The sequence below is a fragment of the Onychomys torridus genome, chromosome 1 (genome assembly GCF_903995425.1).
Source record: "Onychomys torridus chromosome 1, mOncTor1.1, whole genome shotgun sequence".
Taxonomy (NCBI): domain Eukaryota; kingdom Metazoa; phylum Chordata; class Mammalia; order Rodentia; family Cricetidae; genus Onychomys; species Onychomys torridus.
In genome coordinates this window covers 30,308,835-30,321,207 of record NC_050443.1, presented here as the reverse complement: position 1 = coordinate 30,321,207, position 12,373 = coordinate 30,308,835, and the positions used below count along the sequence as shown (strand labels likewise).

The 12,373-nt window shown below is 54.1% G+C and overlaps 2 protein-coding genes across 3 annotated transcripts; one reads left to right on the top strand and one right to left on the bottom strand.

Moving 5' to 3' along the window:
• The first annotated feature begins 38 nt into the window (after positions 1 to 38).
• Positions 39 to 3,551, top strand: Ggn (gametogenetin). Of its 2 annotated transcripts, XM_036166424.1 has the most exons (3): positions 39 to 101; positions 796 to 2,712; positions 3,340 to 3,551. In XM_036166424.1, the coding sequence occupies exons 2-3, from the start codon at positions 815 to 817 to the stop codon at positions 3,455 to 3,457; spliced, it is 2,016 nt and encodes a 671-aa protein (XP_036022317.1). In that variant the 5' UTR covers positions 39 to 101; positions 796 to 814; the 3' UTR covers positions 3,458 to 3,551. The 2 variants fall into 2 exon arrangements, with proteins under 2 accessions (XP_036022317.1, XP_036022308.1); XM_036166415.1 differs by lacking the exon at positions 39 to 101 and having other exon boundaries at positions 656 to 2,712.
• Positions 3,552 to 4,299: 748 nt separating this feature from the next.
• Psmd8 (proteasome 26S subunit, non-ATPase 8) lies at positions 4,300 to 10,533 on the bottom strand. The gene is made up of 7 exons (XM_036176934.1): positions 10,140 to 10,533; positions 9,070 to 9,142; positions 8,852 to 8,954; positions 7,175 to 7,340; positions 6,288 to 6,388; positions 5,626 to 5,737; positions 4,300 to 4,867 (listed from the first exon to the last, which is right to left on the bottom strand). The coding sequence occupies exons 1-7, from the start codon at positions 10,503 to 10,505 to the stop codon at positions 4,730 to 4,732; spliced, it is 1,059 nt and encodes a 352-aa protein (XP_036032827.1). The 5' UTR covers positions 10,506 to 10,533; the 3' UTR covers positions 4,300 to 4,729.
• Between the last annotated feature and the right edge of the window lie 1,840 nt (positions 10,534 to 12,373).

The following is a 12,373-nucleotide window of genomic DNA, read 5'->3' as shown; positions in this document are numbered from 1 at the left end:
CGCACACCCGTTCTTTTCGGTTATTTTCTGCTACGGCCGTTCCCCATCCTGCCCTGGGTCCACGGGGCCATGGCCTGATCTTTGGTCGGCTGTAGGAGTCGGTGAGTGGGGTCTGCTGAGCGGAGGAGCCGGGGCGGAGCTTGAGGGAAAGGGGTGGAGCCTAAGTTAAGAGCTGTCACAAACGGCGAGCGGGAAAAGTTTAGGAGGCTTGAGGATTTGCTGCCGGCTGAGAAGAGGGAGGGATCCAAATGATCGACAGAGAGAGACGGTGGGTGATCGGAGAGTTAAGACTGAAGGGCCGGGGGATTAGTTAGACCACAGTCCTTGTACTTGTCAGCGGAGGCGGACCTGACCCGGGTGGGGGCGGGGCTTAGGCCTCGGGGACCTGGTCAGAGTGTTAGGGTAGAAGCCTCTAGTTAGTCCTTGTTGGCTACTGGGCATAACCATCATTATCGGTGTGGTTTAAAACTCAACAGAGAGGCTGGCGAGAACTGACCCCTGAAGCCTTGAGACCCCCAGGGTGGCCAAAGTGTTAAGAACATGGCCTAAGCACCCGAGGAGTCAGGGTTGGCACCTCAGCACGTTAATAAGTTGGGTTCGAAGGGTAAGAACCGCAGCTTGGAGAGCATGGGGGAGTGGGCGTGGTCATGAAGAGTCGGGAACTGGAGACTGGAGAGAGAGTATTGGAGGGCAGGGCAGACCAATGCAGACAGGGACAGTCCAGCCAAGAACAGCCCGAGCCAGGAGTCCCCGCAGAACCCGCCGACTGACTGGTGGAAGCTTATTTAACCACAGTCTCCGACCTCCGTCGAAAATGGGGAACGTTCAGTCGGAGCCTTCCGCGGGCGGGGGCTCCCGGAAAGAGCAAGCCTCAGACCGCGCATCCGACTCCCGCAGGACGCCTCTGGTGAAGCCCGAGGTGACCCCCTCATCCCCAGCCATGCACCTGGCTCGAGGGCTGGGCGTCTGGTTCCCTGGCAGTTCCGGGCCCCCGGGACTCCTGATACCCCCGGAGCCCCAGGCCTCACCCTCGCCCCTGCCCCTGACCTTAGAGCTGCCCTCGCCAGTGACACCACCTCCAGAGGAGGCGGCTACGGCGGCGGTCTCCACACCACCCCTGCCCCCCGTGGGGACCCTGCTGCCCGCCCCATCTAAGTGGCGAAAACCCACGGGCACTGCAGTGCCTCGGATCCGCGGCCTGTTGGAGGCGAGCCATCGTGGTCAGGGTGACCCTCCGAACCTCCGCCCACTGCCACCGCTGCCCCGGCAACTGACCGAAAAAGAACCGGTCCCGAAGGCCCCAGCTCCACCTCCGACGCTCCTGGAGCCTCGGAAGCAGCAACCGCCAGCACCTCCGCCTTGCGACCCGCAGCCTCCGAGCCGCAGAATCACTCTGGCCTCTCCGGCCACAAGCCCCACAGAAAGCCAGGTCAGGCACAGCAGCGAGGGTCAGGCGGCCGGGGGAGCCCGCGGAGGGGCGCCTCCCCAAGCCGGAGAGGGCGAAATGGCTCGGTCTGCTACTTCCGAGTCCGGTCTGAGCCTGCTGTGTAAAGTCACCTTCAAGTCCGGGCCCCACTTGTCCCCCGCGTCGGCCTCGGGTCCCTTAGCAGCCAAAGCCTCACATGGGGCCGGCGGTGGAGGAGGACTGTTTGCCTCTTCGGGGGCCATCTCTTATGCTGAGGTCCTGAAGCAAGGTCTTCAGCCTCCTGGAGCCACTCGCCCCTTGGGAGAGGTCCCTCGTGCAGCTCAGGAAACCGAGGGCGGTGATGGAGATGGCGAAGGGTGTTCTGGTCCCCCTTCGGCGCCTGCTCCCCTTGCCCGGGCTCTACCGCCACCCCCTTACGCCACCTTCCCAGGTTCAAAGCCCAAATTCGACTGGGTGAGCCCTCCCGATGGCAGTGAACGGCACTTCCGATTCAACGGGGCTGCCGGGGGAATCGGGGCACCCCGACGACGCACAACCACGCTCTCAGGGCCTTGGGGCTCCCCTCCACCAAGGTCAGGTCAGACGCATCCAGCTTCAGGGCCCCGGAGGCTCACACCAGCCTTGTTGGCGCCACCCATGTTCATCTTTCCAGCGCCCACCAAAGGCGAGCCTGTACGCCCAGTGCCTCCAGGTCCACAGCAGATACCTCCGTTGCCACCGCCGCCGCCACCGCCCACACCACCAACCACTCCGCCACCGGCGCCACCACCCACACCGCAGCCACGGGCACTTCCGAGGACGCCAATACTGGTGGCCCACCCACCTAACCCAAGCCCTGGCCACGTGGAGTCAGCCTTGGCTCCTACCCCTGCCCCTGCTCTGCCCCCTACCGTGGCTGCGGACCAGGCTCCGCCCCCGTCCCCGGTCCTGGCTCCGGCCACATCCCCAGCTCCAGCAACCACCACCGTTGAGCCGTCACCACCAGTGCCCCAACCCACCAAGACTCGCACTCGCAAGAACAAAGGTCCCCGAGCGGCCCGGGGTGTGATCCGGGAAGAGGTTACATCTGGAGATGGTCCTCGAGAACTGACTGCTGCTACTCCAGTGACTGACGGCAGCAGTGGAGGGGGTGGCGGTGGCAGCAGCGGAACACCCACAGCGGGGGCCCCTAACAAGGGTGCAGTGCGCCACTGGCCGCCTTTCGAGGTGCTTCATTCTTGTCCTTCCAAGTGCTACTGCCGCCATCAGCCCCGCCACCGCCGCCTGCCCCGCAACGTGTCTGCCTGGTGAGGGAGATGGAGGGATGGAGAGTAGAGGGCGCACTCCCAAGTCCAGCACCCATTTCCCTCGATAGAATAAGATTCAACGCTCTGGCATCCTGACCATAGGCTGACCCCTTGACCTAACTGAGCCCCAGGAGCCTTGACCCCTGACTGCCTTTAGCTCAACCCCTCAACCCTTGGTCCTGTGGTCTTCCTGTTGGTCTGACTCTCTTCTGCTCTAACCCTGTCCCTGAGGGCACTAGGGACAAGTTTTCTCAGGGATGGCACAAGGAAGCAACTGTCTTTCTGGAACCTGAGGGTGGATAAATAGGCCCCCAACTTTCCTGGGCCCAGTGAAATCCCCACCTTCCACACCTTTTCCCAAGGCCCTGCCCAGACGCAAGGCTTTGGCTGCAAAGGTTACTTCCCATCGGGGAGCACTGTCCCTCCCCTACCTTCGCTGCTCTACTATGCCCCTGGCTTGTTGCCCGGTCTAAGCCCAGCTATGGACTAAATCCTGCCTTGGCCTCCTTTGGGGGTTTAGCTAGGGCTCATCACATTCCAATTTCACATGGACGTACCTATGCCCATGGGGAAGGTGAAGCCCAGAAAACTACACAGACAGACCCTGTCAATTCTTCCTTCCCCCAGGCTGAGTACGACCACCAACCACCTGAGTGAGCCTCCCTGGGTGGCCACCGTCAAGCTGGCCGGCTCCCTAGTAGCTGGCCTGGAGCACTACGACTTGCAGGCCACCCATTCCAACTGAGTTCGGTCTGCCCAACACCCTCTCTCTCACCTTCTTTAATAAAGTACCCAGTCTACACAGCTTGCCTAGCTGCCTATCCGTTACCACCGGGGAGGCTGAGGTGCAGAGATGAGGAAAGCCAGGCTTTAAAGAACAACTGCGCGCACCAAGTAAGGTGACCGGGCCCAAAGCAGTGATGAGAAACCAGTGAGCATCCACCAAGTAAGGTGACCGGGCCCAAAGCAGTGATGAGAAACCAGTGAGCATCCACGCTTAGGCCCAGGCCCAGGGTCTTGTCCCCTTTACATCACCAACGTTGTGGCTGAGCCAAGGTCATGGGTCCCTCTGGAGCAACAGTGAAAACCAACTGGCTTTCTCAAAAACTCCGCAGGTACCTTGGCCAGACTTGGAATCGTTCCTTAAACAGTTTCCCAACACAGGCTAGTGGGCCAGCAGGGTCTGCCGTGGATATCACTCTGTATAAATAAAATGCTGATTGGCCAGTAGCCAGGCGGGAAGGAGAGGCGGGACAAGCAGAGAAGAGAATTCTGGGAAGTGGAAGGTGGAGAGAGAGACACGGGCAGCCGCCACCATGACAAGAGAGAAATAAGGTACTGGTAAGCCATGAGCCACAGGGCAAAGTATAGATTAATAGAAATAGGCTAAATATAAGAGTAAGAGCTAGACAATGGTAGGCCTGAGCTAATGGCCAAGCAGTTTAAATAATATAAATGTCTGTGTTTATTTTACAAGTGGATTGTTGGACTAACAGGGCTTGGTGGCACCAAAGAGAAGCTCTCCAACTACAAGGGTCTACGTTATAAATTACAATGTTGGCTCAAGGAGGTCAGACAAGGCATATCCACATCATGGCCCATACCATTTATTACAGAGGGCACAAATGGTAGCCCACAGACAAGCTCAGTTTCACGTGTCATTTGAAAAATTATTTAATCCATGGCCAACATTTTTAAAAAATTGAGACACATGGTGCTTCACTGAAAAATCTAGTCCCCTGGCCCAGCACCATAATGCATCCACAGCTGGCTAGAAGAGTCCTCAAGCTGGGCCTGTGCTCTCTTGTGGGCTGCTGGGCATCTACACTTAAAACCCAGAGCAATGGCTACTGGGTAACACATACCCAGGAGGCCCAAAGGCCCCCAAACTCCCAGGAGCAACTCTCCCACTGTCCCACTGGGAGACTAGGGCCCATAAAAGGTTAATTCGCCTTTATTGAAGGCCAGCCTACACTGGGTTTTTGGACTAGCCATGTCCACCCGCCCTGGCTGAGGCTCAGACAATCATCTCCAGCTGCCGGGCATACTCGATGACCTGTCTGGCCAGCTCCGTGGAGGGGATGGTGGTGTCTTCTGGCTTCTGCTGCTGGCTGGCAAAGCTGTAGTAGTTGTGAGGGCCCAGGACCCAACCTCGCTGAGGGAAGAGAAATCAGAAAGAAATAAATGGGTGATCCCACAAGCTGCTCCCCACCCCATGTAGCCACCTCTCAGTATATCGTGACTCCTCTCTTCACAGTTCACTGCCACCAGATTAACTGGAGGCAAGAAATGTCACTCCACATTTGACATTGGCACCGTAATCACGCTCCTCTACGGGTCTGTAACGGGACTGTTAGTGCCTCTGAGCAATGAGAACAATATCTGGTCCAGTCAGCAGTTAACAGCTGTCACCATCACTGCTCAAATCCATTGCTTTGACAGTCTGCTCTTGAGCCTGGTGTCTCAGACCACTGGGCTGGGCTGGCAGCTTCAGTCTGTTCTTGGCCCTTCTGCTTCCTGGACACCAAGGTCAGTGTGCAGCATGAGTCAGCATCCCACGGGGCACTGCTGTACTCACATGTTCCACCCCACATGAAGCAGTCTTATGGGACAAGCTGCTTCGAAGGGATTCTGCTAAGGGCAAACCTAACATGCAGAGCATCCTTGGACCTAGTGCCAGGCACTATGCTAAGCTCTACACCTATGTCAAACTCTAGCCCCCTTCTATGGAAAGGCCAAAAAGCTCAGAAAGACTGAGCCATTTATCTGAGGTCTCGCAACTGGATTTAGCATGGGCAGTCTTAATTCTTCTAGTGTCCCCAAGACTACCCATACTATGTACTGTTGGGATAGGGTATTACACCCTCCATTCCCCAACCCCGACCCACAATCCTTGTCCCACACCCCAGCCACCTTCTTGGCATAGTCTGTCATCTTTTTGGGTGTGTTGAAGAAGAGAATCCGGGTAGCCTCAGCAAAAAGGATTTTCTCATAGGCCTTCTCAATGCATCCTGCGATTTCATCCCTGTGGGAAGGTGATAGTTCTCACTATGGAGCAGACAACCTCCTAGAGGACCCTGTCCTCCTGGGGCAGTCTCCAGCACTGAGGGCTTAGAAAGAGGAGACTACCTTGAGCAGTCAGTCACAGCAGGCACAGGGAGTCTTTTCACATAGGAACCTTCACCAGAGCCCAGCACCCTTCTTCAGTGCAGAAGAGTGCTTGTCTAGCCCACCCCGAGCACAGGCCCACCCCGAGCACCACATAAACCCAGCTATGCTGGTGCGTGCCTGTACTCCCAGCAACTGGGAGGTGGAGGCAGGAGGATCAGGTTCATGGCCAGTCTCGGCTACATGAAACCCTTTCTCAATTGCCCTACCTTCAAAAAAAGACATCAGGGCTGGGAGTACAGCCCAGCACTAGAGCACTTGCTGAGTCTGCACAAAGCTCGGATCCAACCCCCAGAAGGGGGAAAATCCACTATGAAAACCACCAAGGCATCAAATGACAGGAATCGGGGAGGGTGGCATCTGGGGAAAGCAAGGCCAGGAAGTCTGGGGACCCAGACCCCACATACCTGATAGTATCCAGTAGGATGTCAATGAAGAAAGTATAGCTTTCAGCCGGGATGTTTCCCTTAGCCAGGAACACCTTATTGTAGCTACCCTCCATCAGGTACTGCCAAGGCCAAGGAGGAAAAGGAAGAGGATGAGGTAGCACAGGGGCCTCCCTGCTCCCTTGGTGCCTCCCAATGCCTGCTCTACCAGAACATCTTGCCACACAGCCCACCCATTCCCAGGAGATTAGGTTCTTCCTCTTCCAAGAAGCCTTACCGGCTTACACACCCACCCTGGCAGCCTACTCTGGGCTGGCATCCAACCACCTTTTCTCCAGTCGTAAGGGGAGACAGAGGTGTACCACCCCAGCCCCCACTCCACACACCTAAACTGCTGCACCTACTTGCCACTCTGCCACCCTCCCCACAGGAAATCCCCTGGAGGCCTCAGCACCGGATGCCACTTCCTCCCGGCTCCCAAGGCTCTACCCTAGCCGTACCCCCTTGTTGCTCTACCTTCTCTGCTGCCCTCAGATACTGCAGGCGGGTTTTAGCCTCAAGACACAGACAGCCTCTGCCACATGACCTCTTAGTCCTCTCAGATCCTCACTGACCCCTGGCAGGCCCAGGTTCCCATAACCCTTTGTGTTTCATGCACCACACAGATGACTCATTCTTTTGGTACTCAATGCTTCCTCCCTCACTGTCTCAAGATGAAAGGTTTTACCTGTTTGATTTGCCTTAATGTGAAAACTACCCTGGTGAATGGCACACATCTGTTTTTACTGCTGGTTAACTGAGTTGGTGGGCTGAAAACGGCTGAACCCCGATCATTCCTCCAGGAAAACTCACCTCAACTTCTGAACTGACACCACCCACCTCAGCCAGGTTCCCCTGCCCAGACTCACTTGCTCAAGGGACACAGGGTGCTTGATGTAGACATTGGTCTGGATGTCCTTGGCAGGCAAGCGTTCTAATTCTGTGTGGAACTCAGCCACTCGGTTCTGGGATAACAGGAAGAGGAGGTTGAGGCCCAGGAGCTGGTGCATGTAGGCTGACTCAGGAAGTTGTTCCCTGTAAACCAGGAGGGAGGGAACCAAGGTTAGCAGGTCTTAGGGACCTAACCAAGTGCCTCATCTACCTTCTAGAATCCTTACAACTACTTGTAGGAGTTCAGACAAGTGAGGTACAGAGAGGCAAGAAAAGCCCCACGTCCTATGGACCAAGTGAGGCACCTCAATTCACAGTCCCCATCTATTAGATAGCTGTCACTAAGCACACACCACAGAGGCAGGTAAACACAAGTGAGTTCAATGGCTAACCTTGGTATAAAACCGTAAGAAGAGCATCCAGAGGTTAGGTACTCAGGAAGTAGAATGTTTACCTAGCATGAACAACACTCTGGGCTCAGTCCCCAGCACTGCATAAACCAGACAAGGATGTGCACACCTGTAATCTCAGCTATTGGGAAGGGGGGGTAGGAGTATCAGAAGTTCACCCTGAGCTACACACTGAGTTCTCAGCCAGCTTAGGGAACAGGAGACAAAGTCTTCAAAACACAACAGCTGGGTGTGGTGGCCCATGCCTTCAATGCCAGCACTAGGAGGCAGATGGGGATGGCAACAAATTTAAGGACTTGAACTACACAGCAAAAACTCAAAAACAAGTGGTGCCGCACGCCTGTAATCCCAGCATTGGGAAGGCAGACGCAGGCGGATCTCTCTGAGTTCCAGGACAGCCAGGGTTACACAGAGAAACCCTGTCTCAAAACAAACAAAAACCCAAACAAACAAACAAACCAGCAGGGGGCAGCACTACCCATAATCTCCAAGTAAAGGCAGGTGGACTGCAGTGAACACTGTCTTAAAACCAGCAAATAGTGAAGCAGAACAGCATCCTATTAGCTGCTATAGACATGTCAGTTAGAGGAGTCAAGAGTACAGCCTAGCCGGGAGGTGGTGGCGCACGCCTTTAATCCCAGCACTTGGGAGGCAGAGGCAGGCGGGTCTCTGTGAGTTCGAGGCCAGCCTGGGCTACAGAGTGAGCTCCAGGACAGGCTCCAAAGCTACACAGAGAAACCCTGTCTCGAAAAACAAAAAACAAAAAATAGAAGAGTACAGCGTAGCAGATGAAGGGTAACAAGTAGCTGCCCAGACAGAACAGAGGGGACAGAGTGTGAGGACCAGGGAAAACAGGTCGGGGAGGTGGAGACGGCTCAGCAGAGAAGGGGTTCAATTCCCAGCACCCACATGGTGGCTCACAGCCATTTGTAACAGGATCTGACGCCCTCTTCTGGCCTGCAGCCATACATGAAAAACATCCATGTACATAGAAATAATAAATAAGTCTTTAAGAGAAAGGAAAACCGGTTAGAAACTTAAAGAAATGGGCACACAAACCAAGCAGACTACATACCCAGTCTCAAGACTTCCAAGTCAACCCGTCCCTCCAGCTTTTGGGGACAGAGCTAAGAACAGCAAGGGTACCCAGGCAAAGAAGCCAGCAGGGGAGGGAGGAGCCAGAGGTGATGAACTACCAAGTAACACCCCCCCACTCCAGTCCCTCCCCAGAGGGCCCCACCTCACTTGTAATCAAAGTAGTAGCATTTGAGCTGGGCCATGTAGCGTTCGAAAGAGGGGATGTCCTTGCATAGGATGCTCCACTGGGCCCCAATTTCCAGGATGTCACCTGTTAGTAAGGGAGTGGCTCTGAGTAGTGACTGGAATCCCTCCTGGGATCATCACTACCATCATTCTTGCCACCTCCCTGCCCCCGTCACCCGCCATCATCCAGTGACACTCACGGGCCAGAATGAGCTGCTGTTTGGTCAGTTTGGTCCCTGTGGTTGGCAGGAAATTGAGCTCCAACAGAACCAGCTGAGGGAGGAATGAGGACGAGACTTCAAATACAGGTTACCCACTTTCAACTTTGATGTTGCTCCGACTTGGACAATGGAGCTTACGAGCATCCTAACTCGTACAACTGCTGTGAGTATTAAGGGAGTCAGTCGGTCCTGGTAAAGGACAGCCTGGGGCCGAGCACGCGGAGGCTCCACAGGATTACCTCATTTTACAATTAACTCTACTGGGGAACAGGAGGCACTCAGTGCCTGGCCCAGTGGAATCACGGGGTGGGGAGACACTGTGATCTCAAGTCTTACTGTTGTTACTTCCGGCTTGTTTGGGGTTTCTGTTTTGTTGAGACAGGATCTCCCTATGCAGTCCAGTCTGGCCTATAACTGGAGATCCTTGTGTCAGCCTCCCAAGTGCTAGGATTACAAGATACCATTCCTTAGTAAACTTAGGGACCTCAAATATGTTTTGTTGTTGTTGTTTGGGTATTTATTAGCAGTAATAGTAATTTTTTTTTTTGAGATGAGGTCTCTCTATGGAGCCCTAGCCGCCTTGAACGTGCTACTGGGGACCAGGCTGGCCTTCCATACATCTGAATGTGTTTACAACCGAACCTCATGCTCTTCTGGGTTCGGTACGGGGGAAGGGGGGCGGGCAAACTATTGCTTTTGCCTCTTTCCACACATCCTTAACCTCCGCTCTCCCACAGCTTGCCTCGCCTTAGTCTTTACCACACATTCCCTCACCGCCCGTCATCCTAACCTTCAGTCCCCACTCCCTCGTTCTACATTCGGGTGTGCCTGATCCAACTTCTGCCCCTCCAAACGCCCACGCTGTAACCTCCTCGTTCGATTCCGCCACTGCAAGGGCCGCCTTCGGTCTGCGGCAGCCACCTCGCTCCCGAGCCCTCCGGGCCCACCTTCTGCGGCTCCCCGTCGCCCTTCCGCTCCTCGGCCCTCTCTACTAGCCTGAGCGCCGGTCAGCGTCCCCGAGCATAGGCACCTGGGGCCCGCCGACCTACCTTCAGACGGCCCAGCTCCTCTCCACATTTACTAAGATTCGGGCTCTTCCGGTTCCACTCGTCCTTGAGTTGCTCGTACATGCCGGCCGCTGCCTGCAAGATCGCGCCCGAGGTGGCCGCGGGCCCCGAGCTCGAGACGCCGGGCGTCCCGTTCACCGTAGCCGCCGCCGCCATCTTCCGTGATGCGGCAAACTGCCGACCTGATTTACGGCAGCGACGCCGAGAAATGGTCTCCCGGCGGAAATGAGGCCGAGAGGTGGAGCCCAAGGCTGGAGGCGGAGCTACGACCGCCAGCTTCTGCCTGCCGCGGCTGGAGCGCCGCTGCTCTCGCCGGGGCGCCTTCCCAGCCCGGCCCTTAATGAACATGTCAGAGCTCCGCCTCTGCTGTCATTCAAAATGGTGAGCGGAAGTCGGTTTGCTCTAACTGAAAATGACACCCACAATGCCCCGCCCGTTCCCGTAGTCAATATGGCCGCCCTTGCTTCAGTCTGTGGAATTTTCTTCTTAAGGGTACCGTCTCTAAGCCAAGAGGTGGCGACGTGGAGCCATTTGGAAAACTGTCAAGTATCACTACATAGACAGGCTTTGAGAGAACTAGCAGGTGGGATTTAAAGTCAGGTCGCTCAAGTTTATCGGAGTATCTCACATTAAATTCTTCCTCCTGTTTTTGAAAGTAAAATACAGTTATGGAAGCCGGGCATAATGGTTCAGGCCTTTAATCCCAACACTCAGGAGGCAGAGTTCGAGGCCAGTTTGGTCTATGCCAAGAGTTCCAGGACAGCTAGAGTTACATAGAGAAACTTTGTCTCAAAAAACCAAAAATTGCCCAGGCGGTGGTGGCGCACGCCTTTAATCCCAGCACTCGGGAGGCAGAGGCACGCGGATCTCTGTGAGTTCGAGGCCAGCCTGGTCTACAGAGCGAGATCCAGGAAAGGCGCAAAGCTACAGAGAGAAACCCTGTCTTGAAAAACAACAAAAAATTTATATGTGTAATATAATGTAATATATGGTCTCCCTACAGAAGTGAGGCGGGTAAGTGGAGCCCCAATTATATATATAATTACTACAGTTTAGAGAGATGGCTCAGGGGTCAAGAGCACTTGTTGCTTTTTCAGAGGACTTGGGTTGAATTCTCAGCATCTTCATGGTGGTAACTCTGCAACACCAGTTTCAGAGGATTCGATGATCTCTCTGACCTCTGAAAGCATCAGGAACACATGTGGTGCACATACATACATGCAGACAAAACATTCATACATAAAAAAATGTTAAAATATCACATCATTTTCCTTCCCCTTTCTTCCTTCTAACCCTTCCCATATAAGTCCCCACCAAATTCACAGCCTTTAGTCTTGTTTTCTCTGTTGTGTATTCCTAAATAGATAAATATGGCCTGCATGAATATGATTTCAGGGCTGACCATTTGGTATTGGATATCAATTGGAGAGGTTTCCAGGAGAAAAACCATTGCTGTCCTCTTGGCATCCCTTCCATGCCTGGGGTTGTCTAGGGTGGGGCCAGGGGAGATTCTCCCCTGCCATGTTATCGTGCCCACTGATGCCCTCCTGGTCATCAAGTCTTTCTGGACAGTCATGTCCTTGAGACTTCATGGGTGTGGTTCCCTGACACTTCTAGAGGCCTTCCATATGTTTATTCATACTTATACACAAATAATTTAAGCATAAATGTATGAACTGTTTACATAAATTATCCAGGCTTATGGCTTCAAATGCCAAAAGGAATCAGAGGATTCACATTTGTTTGTTTTTAATATTTATTTATTTATTTTGGTTTTTCGAGACAGGGTTTCTCTGTGTAGCCCTGGATGTTCCAGAGATTTTTTTTTTTAAATCACTAATTTATAGCCATTTGGGCAAGAAACTGTTCTTGCCTGGACTGCTTGACAAAATGTTGTATCAACTGGACATGTAGGAGCCACAGGAAGGTGACCACTGAACTTTGCAAGGTGAGATGATCCCTCAGGTTCCTGCTTCACAGGAGAAATTGCCAGACATTCTACAGGACACAGAGAAAAGTGACTGAGAGACTAGGCCTATGGGCTGAAGATGCATGGATGCCCCAGTGTTACAGAGGAACTTTGGATGACTGTCCAGGCAGGCAGCTGTCTCTTGTCATTCTAGATTTCTGGAAGTTGCTTACAATGCTCTTCCTGTTTACTGAGATAACTGTAGCTGTGTATCCTGACAGGGGTGTGTGGGTTCACTCAGATCCGT

Bases quoted from the DNA above. Each gene is read 5' to 3' on its own strand.
- Psmd8 (XM_036176934.1), bottom strand. From the start codon at position 10,505: ATGTTCATTAAGGGCCGGGCTGGGAAGGCGCCCCGGCGAGAGCAGCGG. The intron at 7,341-8,851 runs GTGAGGTGGGGC...CCTGGTTTACAG, and splicing joins TGCTACTACTTTGATTACAA to GGAACAACTTCCTGAGTCAG. The intron at 6,389-7,174 runs GTGAGTCTGGGC...TGGCCTTGGCAG, and splicing joins ACCCTGTGTCCCTTGAGCAA to TACCTGATGGAGGGTAGCTA.
- Ggn (XM_036166415.1), top strand. From the start codon at position 704: ATGCAGACAGGGACAGTCCAGCCAAGAACAGCCCGAGCCAGGAGTCCC. The intron at 2,713-3,339 runs GTGAGGGAGATG...TCCTTCCCCCAG, and splicing joins CCCCGCAACGTGTCTGCCTG to GCTGAGTACGACCACCAACC.